This window comes from Coccinella septempunctata, chromosome 1 (genome assembly GCF_907165205.1).
Source record: "Coccinella septempunctata chromosome 1, icCocSept1.1, whole genome shotgun sequence".
Lineage (NCBI taxonomy): Eukaryota > Metazoa > Arthropoda > Insecta > Coleoptera > Coccinellidae > Coccinella > Coccinella septempunctata.
Window position 1 is genome coordinate 51,953,322 of NC_058189.1, and position 14,015 is coordinate 51,967,336.

Here is a 14,015-nt window from a genome sequence, read left to right on the forward strand (position 1 = left end):
TTCTATTAGTTGAATTCCTGTATGAGTGGGTTCTTTCAGATATTGTTTCACAAGACATGAAGTAAATGCACTAATGAAGAACCCACAATCCATTCCAGATGTTTCAATACAGTATATTGTGTCGTTTGCAATACTTGTTGAGCATTTCTTTATCACTTCTACTTGAACAGTTTATAATTTACATTTTATGCGTCGATTTTATGATTATGGATCAACTTGATGGACTAATTAACGAACGTTCAGAAACTAGTCGAGTAAGTTATGGAATTTAGCAGTTCGTTGACGAATGGAATTTTTATGCGACACTATTTCCAGAATTTTGGGGAAAAAATTGAAAATCAGATACGATCCTTTTTCAATTGATTCATTGGTTCATAAGAACAAAATTCCGAAATACAATCCTTCCTCAGTTCAAACAGAAGTTCATACACATTGCTCACTCAGTTTTTCAGGATCAGGAGACAACTAGAAAAAATACATCACATCTGTTGTTCTGACTCACTTAACCTATGTTCTCTCTAAAATTACATGTTTATCTCGTCTTAATCTCTTCTTGAGTTTAACTTTAGTGATACCTGTGGTGATGATGAAAATATGACCTTATAATTCATATATGTTATAATATATAATTTACTTCAGTTCATTTCACTACCCACGTATTCTAATTATAACAATGCACCACAATCATAAGTTTATGTTGACACGTAATGGCAGATTTTTATATATGATACGATGATACGGGTCGAATTTTGGTGTTACTGATGTAGAATTCTTCTGATCACAGCACCGTTTCCATCTCTGCTATTTCTGTCCTTTGTCTGGAAAACACAATTAGTTGATAGTAAAAAAAACGTTATTGAGAGTTCCGAAGATTTTTGGATTCATTTTATATTTTATATAAATCTGAAAAAATCCTGTTTCTAGATTCACCCTGTATAAGTGAATGACGAATCTTTGGAACAAAACGATGACTCAATCTCTATATGAATCATGGATATTGGAAAATATTTTCAACTAGTACAACCCTGAAGTAGCTGTACATCAGGGAAACGTTTCTAAAAATTTCCTTACATCAAAGCACATCCAACGAATAGGAGAAATTATAAATTTTCCAAGTACCTACATTTCTAGCCCCCTAAGAAACATAAAGATATTTTTTTTTTCTATGAAATTACACCTTGAGTCATAACATTCTCTCGAAAATTAAAATTTCCAATTTCAGTACAATATTTTTTTTTGAATGAACGATATTTTACGTGTTGTTTAGAGAAATCAAAAGTTACTCGTTCAGCATCTTAGAAGATTTTATAGAGGTCGTTCTTTTTTTTTAATTGGTTGAATCATATAAATGTCAATGTCAATCTTTCGAAGGTTTAACTTAAGATTATGCTTCCATCAAACAACAGGAGTTTCTACAAGGACCTACAAAATCTTAATTTAGATTCTTACCCGAATACATCCGAACAACTTCCTCTTTCTTTATTCAATCCTCTCAATCTCGCTCTTGCTTGCTCCCCAGAAACGATTACGCTGCAAGAATAAGAATATATTATTTCTCAACAATTTCATTCACCAATTCAATGAATTACTATACTTGTGCATATTTCTTGTCTATGCTTCTTCTATATACATGGTTCTCATTGTTATTTTCTGCTCTTGAGTTTTGTTGGAGAGTAATAATGATGAATTTGAAACTGTTTACCAGAAAAAAGTAAAATACTTAGTACATCCTAAATACTTAGTTTTTGAAATTTTATATTTGTTTACAAAAGTTCGAAAAAATGATTTCATGAAAAATGAAGAGAATAAAATTCTATGAATTTTATGAAAAAAATAATATCCAGATTTTTCGAATATGTATGGAAAATATCGATTGAAAATGAAATGAACAACGTTCTAGGAAATAATTTTTCATTGCTGTTGCACATTCAGATGAGAAGTGTTTATTTCCGTTTGAACTAGTGTTGTTCTTGCGAGTTGATAAGACGGATTGTAAAATACATTAAAAAAATTGGAATTGGCTAAGTTTTGAAGCTGAGTGTTGTTTTGATAATCAATATCGCATGCGCTTTTCATGCAGAAAGCAAAACTAGGAATATTTTTTCGAACTTGCTTAACTTTTTGCATATCTACCTGATGAATCTAGTAATAAATAATTTGTTTCGGTTTCGAATTTTTTTATGTAATTGTCATGAATCAATAAAAAGATTGTTTCTCTTTTTCTAAAGTTATATTAATCCTACTATATTCACGATATTTGATTATGTATTTGCTTCTAATTCAGAAACATCTTTGAAATAAAAAGATCATTTTTGAATGATGAAAAGAGGATTGAATTAAAAAATATGTGAAACAAAGGGCAAGAAAAATTCAAAAGACATATTTTGATATTTTGGGATTAGGAATTCGTATTATCATCTTCTGAATGCTTTTCCTTATCCAGCATCCTATTTTTCAGCCTCTCATGTAGCCTTGAATTTATAGTTGGCTAACAATTTCTTTTTCAAAGTCATTCTTCTAGAAAACTTTTTTCTATTTTCGCGCGATGAGCTTAGTGCAGGAAGAAATCTTATCTGCACTTTCCAAAAGGCAGCACCTCTGATTTCATAATTTAGCAGGGATCTCTCCTCTAGTCCAGGAGTATACAGGGTGAGTTTTTGACTCCCACAAATATTTCAACAGGAGAGTCTTGAGGTCAAAAGAAAAATTTTTTTCTATACCATTTTTCCTGATTCGGCCCTGACAAAAAGATATAGCCATTTTAAATTTTCATAATGAGCTATGCCACCCCTGGAGAAACAAAATTCCCTTCAGAATAATAAGATAAATCTATGACACTACACATCTGTGGAATTTTCAAATAGAGTTGCATTCAGCCAAAGTACCCAATTTTTCGAATATCACAGATATTTTTTATTTTCGAACATTAAATTACTGGAAAATGGCGTATTATACGAGAAAATATAAAGAATACTTTCATTTTACAAAACGTTCAAATATTCATTGGACAGCGTCCAACTTAGTTTAAAGATTTGGGTTCTTTGAATTTTTGGTATTTTTATGGTATGTAATAGTCACGAATAGGCACTCCAAGAAGAAGAAGAATAGTCATAATGGGAAAACTAGACGTGGATGATATCTTGTGTACGAAAAAGATTCATCCAATAAATGAAAAATTATAATCCGAACTTCATTTAATCCGTTTACCGTTTGTGATATAGAACTAAAAATATTTTTTTATGGTTTTTCAACAGCCTATATCTTTTAAACCGAGTCGATTCGAAAAAAATGGCGAAGAAAAAAGTGATTCTTTTGACCCAATAATCTACTGTTAAAATATTTGTACGAGTCAAAGACTGACTCTGTATAGTGCTGATACTATCAAACATTTTCAGTTGCAATTAAAATGATAATAGAGATCAAGGATTATTTCTCCGATCAACAACAACTGAAAAAATATACTTTCGTGGATATAGGGTGATGAAAAATTTTTGAATCTTTGTGTATAAACACTGATACGAAGCTGTCACAGTCTGCCAGCTTTGTTACTAACTGATTTTTGACTTTGTTGAAATAATCAATCTATATTTCTTTCAAATCTGAAAATTATACATAGATATAATATACATTTTAGAACAGACATGAATTTTACCCATTGGGCCATCATGATCAAATTTGATTTAAAATAGCTTCAAGATGGAATAGTGCGAAGGACTTTGAAGTTTTCCACGTTTCGGTATAAATAGACGTAGAGTTGTCAAAAATGGTAATCGAAGCAAATACACGAATCAAAACTAACAAGTTTCACAATATCTAATAGTTTGACTATAAAACTAGCTCTATTGTCGACTAGGGTCAATGTGGGGCTATAGGTATCACCATACTTTACCATCTGTCTAAACAACAAAAGCTTGACTAGTCTAAACAGTGATTACGTAGAAGGCCGACTTACTCAGGTGAATTGGAAGAACCCAGGCAGGAAGTAAGACAGTTGTTTCTACGTGGACGCCTAGTTTGATATACAATCGATTAACAGGTTAACTCTGCCAGAATGACACTTCAGCTTTTGGTGTCATTCAAAGAAGTTGTCCAAGCATAGCCAATTGGGGGTAGAATTGATTTTACTAGCTCTTTCGGTCAGTGCCATCCATTCAATATGTTCATTACGTGAATTTTGATGTTTTAATGCGAATTAATTCACCGAAATAACGTTTGGAGAATTCATCGTCAAGAAGGTAATGAGATTTTAAATACTCTAAGGCCCAGTAGCAGGAAGGTTCATTAAGATTTAATGCCCCATTAAAATTCAAAACTGTAATTTGTGAAGCGAATAATGAAAGATTTACATTTTAACTTTAACGGACTTTCCTGCAACTGGTCTAATATGTCTGTTATGAAATACCATAAATATTCACTTCTGATGGGCGAAACGCATTCAACTCTAGAAGCCATGAAGATTAAGATTGGAAAATTTCTTCGGGAAATATTAATGAAGCTAGTGCAATAATTAGAATGCAAAATTTCAAATGAACGGTGTAGATGAATAGTGGAGAAAAATTTTGAGGGATGATTTAAAAAAAAAATCGTGGTCTTTAATATAATTTTGTTCGATGATACCCGCTCTACATACCTGTTGATAATTTTTTGTTACTCAACAACCGTTACTAAGCAAGAAATTACAAGAGAAAATCTTTGTATTTTTTGATCAACCTATAAAAAATTAATTTTTCAACGGTTTCATATGAAATAGAAAAGAGTTTCTTGTGAAACAAATTTTAGGGGTAGCTTTTTCTACCCCTTGCAACTATAGGGGCACATCATCGAACATTTTTTATTGCTCTCTGGCTCCCATAGAATGTCTGTACCATTTTTCAATGGTATCATATGAAAAGAAAAGAGTTTCTTTTGAAACAAATTTAAGGGGTAGCTATTTCTACCCCCTTGCAGTTATAGGGGCACATCATCTAAACTTTTTTATTGCAATAATAAGGATAAATTCAGATGCATACCACCCGACGATATTAATATCGACAAGTGTTACGATCTGAATTGAACTAGCCAATTTGTCATCGTCAAGGCCTCAAATGGAGTACGCTCCACCGAAGAAAAGCAGATGCTGACCATGGTTTCGACCTCATTTGGCCTCATCAGAGCAACATAGCATTTTTCCACGGTGGAGAACGTTTGGAATTGATGGAACTTTATTCAATGTTGTCATGTTCTACTGGGTATTATTTACCCAGAGCGCCATCCAACATGAAACGGTATCCGATTCAATCCCCTCCAGATAGAAACCAAGACGAAGACAATAGCATATGTCCCATATTTTCCCTAATTTAGTACGCCGATTCGCTTTGCGAACGTCAGACGCATGATGAATTGAGATGTTTGGGACGCGCTCAGATCACGGCATGCTTTGTGAATGGTGATTCACTGGTGGGTTAAAACTTTGAGTTAATACTCAAGGGTTAAAATAATGTGGTGGCGTAAGAACACAGTAACAAAGCCTACACAAAACACAACTGGTTCTCCGAACTCGTACAAGCCACAGAGCTTCTGAGTTGTACTTCGGTACAACTCAGTCGGTCAACAAGAATGAGGATAATACAAAATTTCATTTCTGTCAGTTTTCTGAAAAAAATCAAAAAATGCTTTTCAGGCACCATCTGTAGGGAGTTGTATCTAAGCAGGGACTCCTAAAAAAATGTAGCTATATATGATCCATACTATTTTTTGACAAGGAATAACCCCTTCAATATAATCGCCACTATTTATTTACACCATGTATCAAATTAATTGGTGAATCCTGATTGTATCGAGAGTGTAAGTGTACGTTAATGGGAATTAGGAAGGTGAAAAAATCAGAAAATCTTAGCTAATGCCAGCGTTTCGCAACATATATTGTCGCTTCTTCAGGGCTAAAAAATACAGATCATCGTGAATAAAAACGAAAAACGACAACACACACAGAAAAAAAACAAATCAACATGAATATAATGAAATAGACAATTGCAGAGTCACGATCCGCATTGAGACACACTTACCAAAGGCAAATTATGCCTTCGAAAAATAGATGGTACAAGAAGAGACAGCAAACAGTAATACATTGAAAAAATTTGTCTTGTAGCGTCTTCGACATCACTTCAATCGTCGAATGAAATTTGTCAACTGAAAGAGACAGAATTCAAATGATATATTCATTTGAATTGGGATGAAACTCATCATTTTCTGGAGCAGCATCGGTTTGATTTTGACAGTGTCAATATTTTGGATTTTGAGGACAACTGGTTGAAACGCAATGTTAGCGAAATGATATTTTATAAGGCTGGACGAGACAGTTAATAATAGAGTAGATACTCAGAATTTGAGTTCCATGTAGAAGAACGTTTTGGAAATTTTCAAAACCAGAAAACGATAAGGGGTTCGGTCTGTTATCTGATAGTGGGACATATATGTGGGTGGCACTGTGTATGTTCATTTGAATTCTGTCTCTTTCAGTTGACAAATTTCATTCGACGGTTGAAGTAATGTCGAACAAGACAAGTTTTTTCAATGAATCACTGTTTGCTGTCTCTTCTTGTACCATCTATTTTTTGAAAGCATAGTTTGGCTTTGGTAGGTGTGTCTCAGTGCGGATCGTGACTCTGCAATTGTCTATTTTATTATATTCATGTTGATTTGTTTTTTCTGTGTGTGTTGTCGTTTTTCGTTTTTATTCACGATGATCTGTATTTTTTAGCCCTGAAGAAGCGACAATATATGTTGCGAAACGTTGGCATTAGCTAAGATTTACTGATTTTTTCACCTTCCTAATTCCCATTAACGTACACTTACATGATGTTGAGAGGAAGTGAGCTTTTAAGTTTTTTTTGTTATCCAGAATGTTCTCATTTTGCCAAATGTTTGCAATTTTTGAAGGTTTATTGATCAATTCGAGGAGAAAATCAACATCAAATATGTAATTGTGTCTCTTTTATTCATTTTAATCACAAGTGCATAGTGCATATAATTATATACTTCATTCAACTTTATTTTAGCAGTCGGTTGGCCATGGCAATTTGACACATTTCACTCTGTATAGTACGAAAATGTGGGGTTATGGAGCTTGTCAAAACATTTTTGGGTTTTAAATCAACGCTATGTTGCCCTTTCTACGTAAAAGTTTCTGTTATTAAGTATTTTATCACAATGTCGAATCTCTTCGGAAAATATCTGACGAACATAATTGAAGTTTATACAAACTGATTGAAGGCATACCAAATCCAGTTATTTGCATGGAAAATACAAGAGATCAGTATAATATCATAATATGCACTAGCTTGAGGAGAGTTAATGTTCGTTATCTTCTTTGGCTTACATCATTTGTAGATTTCAAAAATATTAACCCGAAGATAAAATGCATATGATGCAGTGGTTGGCAATGGGTAGGAATTAACAGATAATTACAAGAATGTTAAATTTTTCAATAAAAATCATCTTGCATCAATATAAGTAAAAGGAGTTGAAGGAAGTTTCAAGTTAAGATGCAACTTCACCGTTGAACAAAAATTTCACATGAATAAACACTAAAAGGCAACTTGCGCGTATTTGTGGCTATTCATCTTAATACATTGATGTAATTATAATATTTAGGTATTTATTAGTACCTTAAGACATTTACATTGTATAGGACAAGTCAAATGAAAAACAGAAAAATCCATTTTAGGGAACTCATTCTACGATGACATTTATCGAAAATCCTGTAGTTAACTTTTCGCATTAATTCACTCAAACATAAAATTCCCAAATGCCACCACTTTTTTGGGTCTCCCAATAGAAGGAAATTCTTTGTCATACTCTTCATTCACAATCTTTCTGATTGTGGAAATATTCAGCTGAAATATAAGTCGTTTAGATTCAGATGAAACATTATATAAATTCTCTTACCTTGAATATGTTCGCTACCGTCTGACGTATTGTGTATTTTAGAATATCAGGGTATAACTATTTGAATGAGCGGACCTGAATTCTAAATAGCACTTCCTGAAACCCTGTCTCTTTTTTCAATCACTTTCGGCATTTTCGTAATAAAAATTGATATTAGTTGTGGCAACGGCGTTATGACATTAACGACATTTCATGAGTGCCAACCTAACTTCGTTCTAGTTACAAAAACTTGAGAAAATTATTTCATGGCCAACCGACTGCTAAAATAAATTTGAATGAAGTATAGTATATCTATCTGCATACATCACATACTCAAAATTAATAATGTTTGTTCAGAGAAAATCCATGTTAAACTTCAATATTTGAGAGTAAAGTATTGAAAAATGCGAAGGTATACGATTCGAGTGATTTGCAGAACAAACATTTGCTGAATCTAAATGGAACATTCATGTCGAATGTTCATTCACCCTGTGCCTACAAACCATTGATCGAAATATTCTCTGTTCGCTGTATTTTTTCAGTCCAATAATATACCTATGATTATTATTTTGCATTTCCACAATCACAAAATGAAATAACCTCGCATGCGTTCTGTTTTTGTAGAATCCAAAATATTTCACACAATCCATTGTCAGTCCGATCAGTTTCCAGGTCAATTACCGCTTTTCCGTAGCTCTAAAGCGAAAATAATCAACTGACAAAGCCAACGATTGTCCGATATATTTCTCATCGACGTTACCCAATGAATCTCTCTCCCCCGGACACATCGGACGGTCGACTCATACATCACATCTTTTATTTATACCGACTCATCGCAATTTTTCGGAAGACGACGGCAGCAACTTCCAGTAGAAAGACCAGAAAGAGTCGCGTCTTAATCAGGATCGAAATCCCTAGAGAAAACTTTCGAGGTAAATCCTCCTTGTTACGTTAAACTTATAAACCCGAGAGGTTCCTTCGCGAAGTTAGCGTAATCCGAGACGTTTAAAATGAAATAAAATACCGACCGATATTTTCGGAACTTTTGTTTTCATTTCTCGGCGTTTTCGAGTCCCCTCGCGATTCCCCGTGTGACAATTGGTTTATTTCGTGATCCGATGGGGATTTGGGGATTTTCATCCTCGCAGTCACTTGATCGTGATAGATGCTTCTATTCTGATACTTTCGGTTACTTTTCGATCACCTAGGAATTGCTTGACGAATACTTGAGGACTTTAGGTAATTATATTCGGTTTGAAAAATTGTCAAGGATGAGACTTCGGGAATTGTTCACCAAAAAGAAATGTTCACGTACCGGTAGATTCGGGTGACTTGGGACAGTCCTGTAACTTGGGACAATTACCCCCCTTGCAGATTTCTTTGTTTCTTACCATTTATGAGTGAAGGGACAAACTTATAAGATTGTGTAGCGTCTTTTCGGTTAGTTCAACAATTAATTCCTGTTGAGTTTGCCGTGACCAGAGTTCTTGAATTGACAGGAAAAATTAACGAACGCAGGGGAGGAAAAGCACGTGGCTCTTATACTTTCTAGTGTCGTGTACATGTGTTTCACTTTGTGCATGTGTAATTTTTTTTCTGGATACGTGGGACATCGGAATATTAGATATGTCATGAAACAAGGTTGTTTACAAGTCAAATGGCAACACGGATTTCATTTTATTTTGTTGTTTGATAGGGTGACTTGGGACAATGCCGAATATATACAAGAGGCGCATTAGCAGCAGGAAATATTCTGATTTTTCGCAAGATATTATTATTTACGATATCAAAGTTCCCGTGTTTTGTTTAGTTTTTTTACATTTGAGTTGCAATATATCTACTTTCACTGTAATAGGGGTTTATCATTCAATTTCCTTACCGCATTTCAACTATATAATCATAAATTCTAATTTTTCAAAACTATACACCGTCCCAAGTCACTTTCTTCATTTGAGAATTGAGAAATCAATAGATTTTAACTTGTGTCTGAAGCCTTTCCAAATGGGTATATTTTATTTTTTCAAAATTTATATCCGAATTCTGAAGCATGGTACCTATATATCCTAATCAATAGTCTGAGTCATTAAGCATATTTGAACCTCTTTCTCACATGAAAATAGGTCACCGTTTTTAAAATATGACAAGTTGAAATTCAAAATCGTCCCAAGTCAACCGAATCTACGGTACTTTACAATGCAGAATGATAGTTAAACCAGTTCAGGTACAATGAGGGAGTCACACCCCCAATGTCAAGCTGAGGTAATCAATTCGAGCAATAATCAAAAAGATTGATCTCCATAAACAGCAGTGATAAAAATGTAATCAAGAAGAAATTCTCTACAAAGCCTTCATTTGTTTAAATTGAATGAAGAAATTTCATCGTTTTTGAAAGTTTTTTTGAAGTGCAGATAATTGAGAAGAGCGCTTCTTCTTTCGAAATGAGAGGAATGCAATTATATGAAGTTGGTGTTTATCTTAAAAAAATTATGAATTATAGAGCTTCTGAGAGGTACCACCTTGGTATTCATAAGAAAAAGAATATTACATAATACACTGCCAAACAATAGATAGGGATCAAATATAAATCTCTATTTCCCTTTATTCATCATTACATTTGTCAGTTTATCTGGAACATATGTTTGAAGGGAAAGAGGTCGAAGTTTTTCACAAGTATGTACTTTCGGAAGAGGTTTCGTATGTGTAGGTGAAGACATTTGTTTGAACCGTCGTACAGAGGTTGTTTAACAGTATTACCAGCCAAAGATATCACGATAATAATTGAACGTTCCAGATATTGGTAGAAATTTTATTTTAATCAACAATAATGTAGTGCTGGAAGCAGAAGCTTTTGAAAAGATGAATTGGCCAGCTCGCTTTCCTGACATGAATTGCATCGAGCATGTCTCGGCAGAGATGTCTAGACAACCATGCTTCCTACAATAACCGATTAACAATTTGGAGCCGCTTTCTAGCGCTTTGTTGGATTTTCGCCCCAAAATTTTCTAAATTTTCTAAGCGAAAGTTTACCTGGAAGAGTAGCATGCTTGCGAGGAACTCGTGGTGTAACAACCAAGTACTATAGATCACCGAGACTTTCAATTTCCTCTTCATTAATTTTTTTCTCTGTTATTCAAACCAAGAATTTTATAATTTCAATTGAAAATTTTTTTCTTTGCAACTCATTAATCTGTCCTGTGAAAAACAAATTGTTTTCGCTTTCATTATAAAAGTTGTAGAGCATAAAATTTTTCACAAATTTTGTCCGAAGCAAATTTTTCTACGGTCAAACGTTTTTCACATTGTCCATTCGCATGTGAGGCTAAGCTCCTCGCACTTATCGTCATCTAACTCGAATACGGTTAAGAGTATGTAAAATTGCTTCAGACAAAAGTTGTATAGAATTTTATTGTATACAACTTTTATAATGAGTACAGAAACGATTATAGCTACAGGAAGGAAGATAATAATCTGAAAAATGCCTTTTTAACATCTTCAAACTGTCATATTGAGAAAACCCCCCCTGATTAGTGCTAGATTAATGGGTCAACGTTCGAGTATATACAAGTAAAAATTGTTTTTGCATTTTCAAAGGATCACTGTGACTTTGCGTCACGTCCAAATTGTCAGTCTCTTGAAAAGTAGCTTCCTTTGGGTCCAATAAACATACTCGTATCCTCTAAAAGTCTGACGAGCTCGAAAATTTTTTTTTTTTTATCATTTTCAACTCTTCCGTACGGCAAGCCCCACCACGCAAACTGTCAGATTAACATGAGTTTATTATCAGAGACACGTAGGACATATACAGTTGCTCGAGTATGTACAGCTGACGATTTTTTTTCACATCTTTGAGAACGCTTTCCCCATCGCTGAAAGTGCATACATCATAGAACCTTTTTTTCTTTCTACCATCTAATCTTCAAAATCCACTAGGTCTCCACGACTCCACGCTCGAGTAAATCCCGATTTAGCATCGTCGGCTCCCCAACTATTATAAAAAAGTATTTATGTGGTACAAACAAAAAGTTGAAGGCATGAAAGTGCCACTAAAGAAAGGTCAGAAGTATCAGGGAGCTGAAAGAGTGGAAAGGAAAAAGGCTAAAGCAAAGTTGGAAAAACAAGGTGATTTCTGAAAGAAAACATAAGCTTTCTCATGCCCAGTTATTCGTGAGGCACTTAAGTCATTTTATTTTAAACCGAATTCGAAAACATTCCAATCGAATTCCATATTTTGCGTTCCATGCTGGAATTAGATCTGAGAACTTGAAATTTTGAGTGTAGGATTTAGGTTTCAAGTTCGTTATTATTCTTTGTTTTCAATTTTATCAACGGAATCTAAGTTACTCTGGCTAAATTTTTTATTTTATGCCATTTACATTCCATTGAAGAATTTCATTGTAAAATTGGCAATATTTTCGAATTGACAATATGTATCCAGTTTACTGTTTCCTACGTTTTCTACACATTTCATATTCAGATTGAATTTTTTATGTTTTCGTTCGCAACGTTAAGTTTTCCATTTATGTTTTCTCATAGACATAGAGACATGCACTGTGCCTCCCCTTTCTATCTCTGCATGAAATACGGTCAAAAAAAGTGACAGAGAGAAACTGAACATCGGGCCTGATAGTTGTCTTTTTCTAGAATTTTGATTGGTCCGCATTCACCTCTATGTCAACAGAACAGGTATTGGCCCGACGATCATTCCTCTCTTTCTTTAAAATAGAAGATTTCATGCTAGTATAGCTCAGTCCATGTCTCTATGTCTATGTGTTTCCTCAAAAATAGTTTTATATTAGTTTTCTTTTTCTGGATTTTAAGATATACTCGTATATAGGTATTCAAGTTTTACACATCTTCTCAGATTTCTAACCAAAAACTTGTCTAAAAACATACTAAATTTATCTGAATAAATCATTACTGTTAAATATGACTATATTGCACGAAATATCATTTGAATGAATAAAAATATATGAACCTATATCTCTTCATATTGTTCGAAGATTTCTCAACCACTATTTCAAAAAATATTATTCTAATCTACCGCAATCGATGACTGATGGTTTTAAGATAAATATCAGCAAAGGCTATAGAATCCAGCAACTGACTGAAAAAGCTAGTACGAACAGGGTGCTCGAATTTTGGTGCGTGACATGCAACATTCAGAAATAATTTTCAGAAATTCCAAACAAACCACTCACCGTTTACAGGGAGGAGGTGGCTTGATTCCATGCGACTCCATTTCTTTCTCCAGCTGTTTACACCTCAAGATTGCTATGTCCAACTCTCTCTTCACCTTCCACAGATGCGTATCGCAGATTGGATCTTTGCACCTGTGGTTCTTCAAGATATCTTGAGCCTCGAAGACGGCGCCTCGGAAGGTGAGGCTCTTCCCCATTGAGAGGCTGATCAAGGCGCAGCATCCGCCTCGATCAGTCTTGGCTAGATGCTTCCTTATATACTTAAAATACACGTATTCTAAAAATAACAAAATGGCTGCCAATAGTATGCCAGCCATCAGAAGGAGGAAGGCTGATAAGAACTGTTCTAAGGCCAACGGATCCGAACTCTTGTGTTCCTGTTTGCCCGGTCTACAAACCCCGGTCATCCAGTACCTTCTCAGCCTTTCTAGATCACCGTTTTCTCTATAATCTAGAAGTCTTTTGTTGAACATCTTGAGGTATTTGGAGTTGCGCGGGAACGCAAGACCGTAGCCGGTCATAGCGTACCAGGAGCCCACTGTGAGCAGTCTGCAGTCTTCGTCCTGGGAGGTTAGGTATTCCAGAACAGTCCCGTCGTAGATGAAGGCGTCCAGATCGCCGCTGAGTACGTCCGTCACGCCCTCTAGGACGGTCGACTTGTTGAACTGTTTCATGTAGTTGTGCATGTCCTTAAAGTATTTCGCTATGGTGGAGTCGGTGTGTGACCATGGGATTGTTCCGAATTTGATGAGGGGTTTGTTAGAGTAGGGGCGGCAGAGTCTGTGGTCGTCAATTCCTAGAAAAAAGTGTAACAATTAAATATGAATTTTAGTAAACTATTGTTAGAAACGACCCTAAGTAGGTACGCTTCTGCCTTCTCCAACAAATTTCAGACATTCAAGGACCAAAAAT

At 34.7% G+C, this 14,015-nt stretch overlaps 1 protein-coding gene across 1 annotated transcript in view; it reads right to left on the reverse strand.

Moving 5' to 3' along the window:
• Positions 1 to 362: 362 nt before the first annotated feature.
• LOC123311818 (glutamate receptor ionotropic, NMDA 2B) overlaps positions 363 to 14,015 on the reverse strand; it is a 316,415-nt gene continuing 302,762 nt past the window's right edge. Inside the window, exons 9-11 of the mRNA XM_044895928.1 lie at positions 13,104 to 13,899; positions 1,450 to 1,530; positions 363 to 818 (exon numbers count right to left, since the gene is read on the reverse strand). Of these exons, the coding sequence (XP_044751863.1) occupies positions 779 to 818; positions 1,450 to 1,530; positions 13,104 to 13,899 (917 nt within the window). The 3' untranslated portion in view covers positions 363 to 778. The remainder of the gene's footprint in view (positions 819 to 1,449; positions 1,531 to 13,103; positions 13,900 to 14,015) is intronic.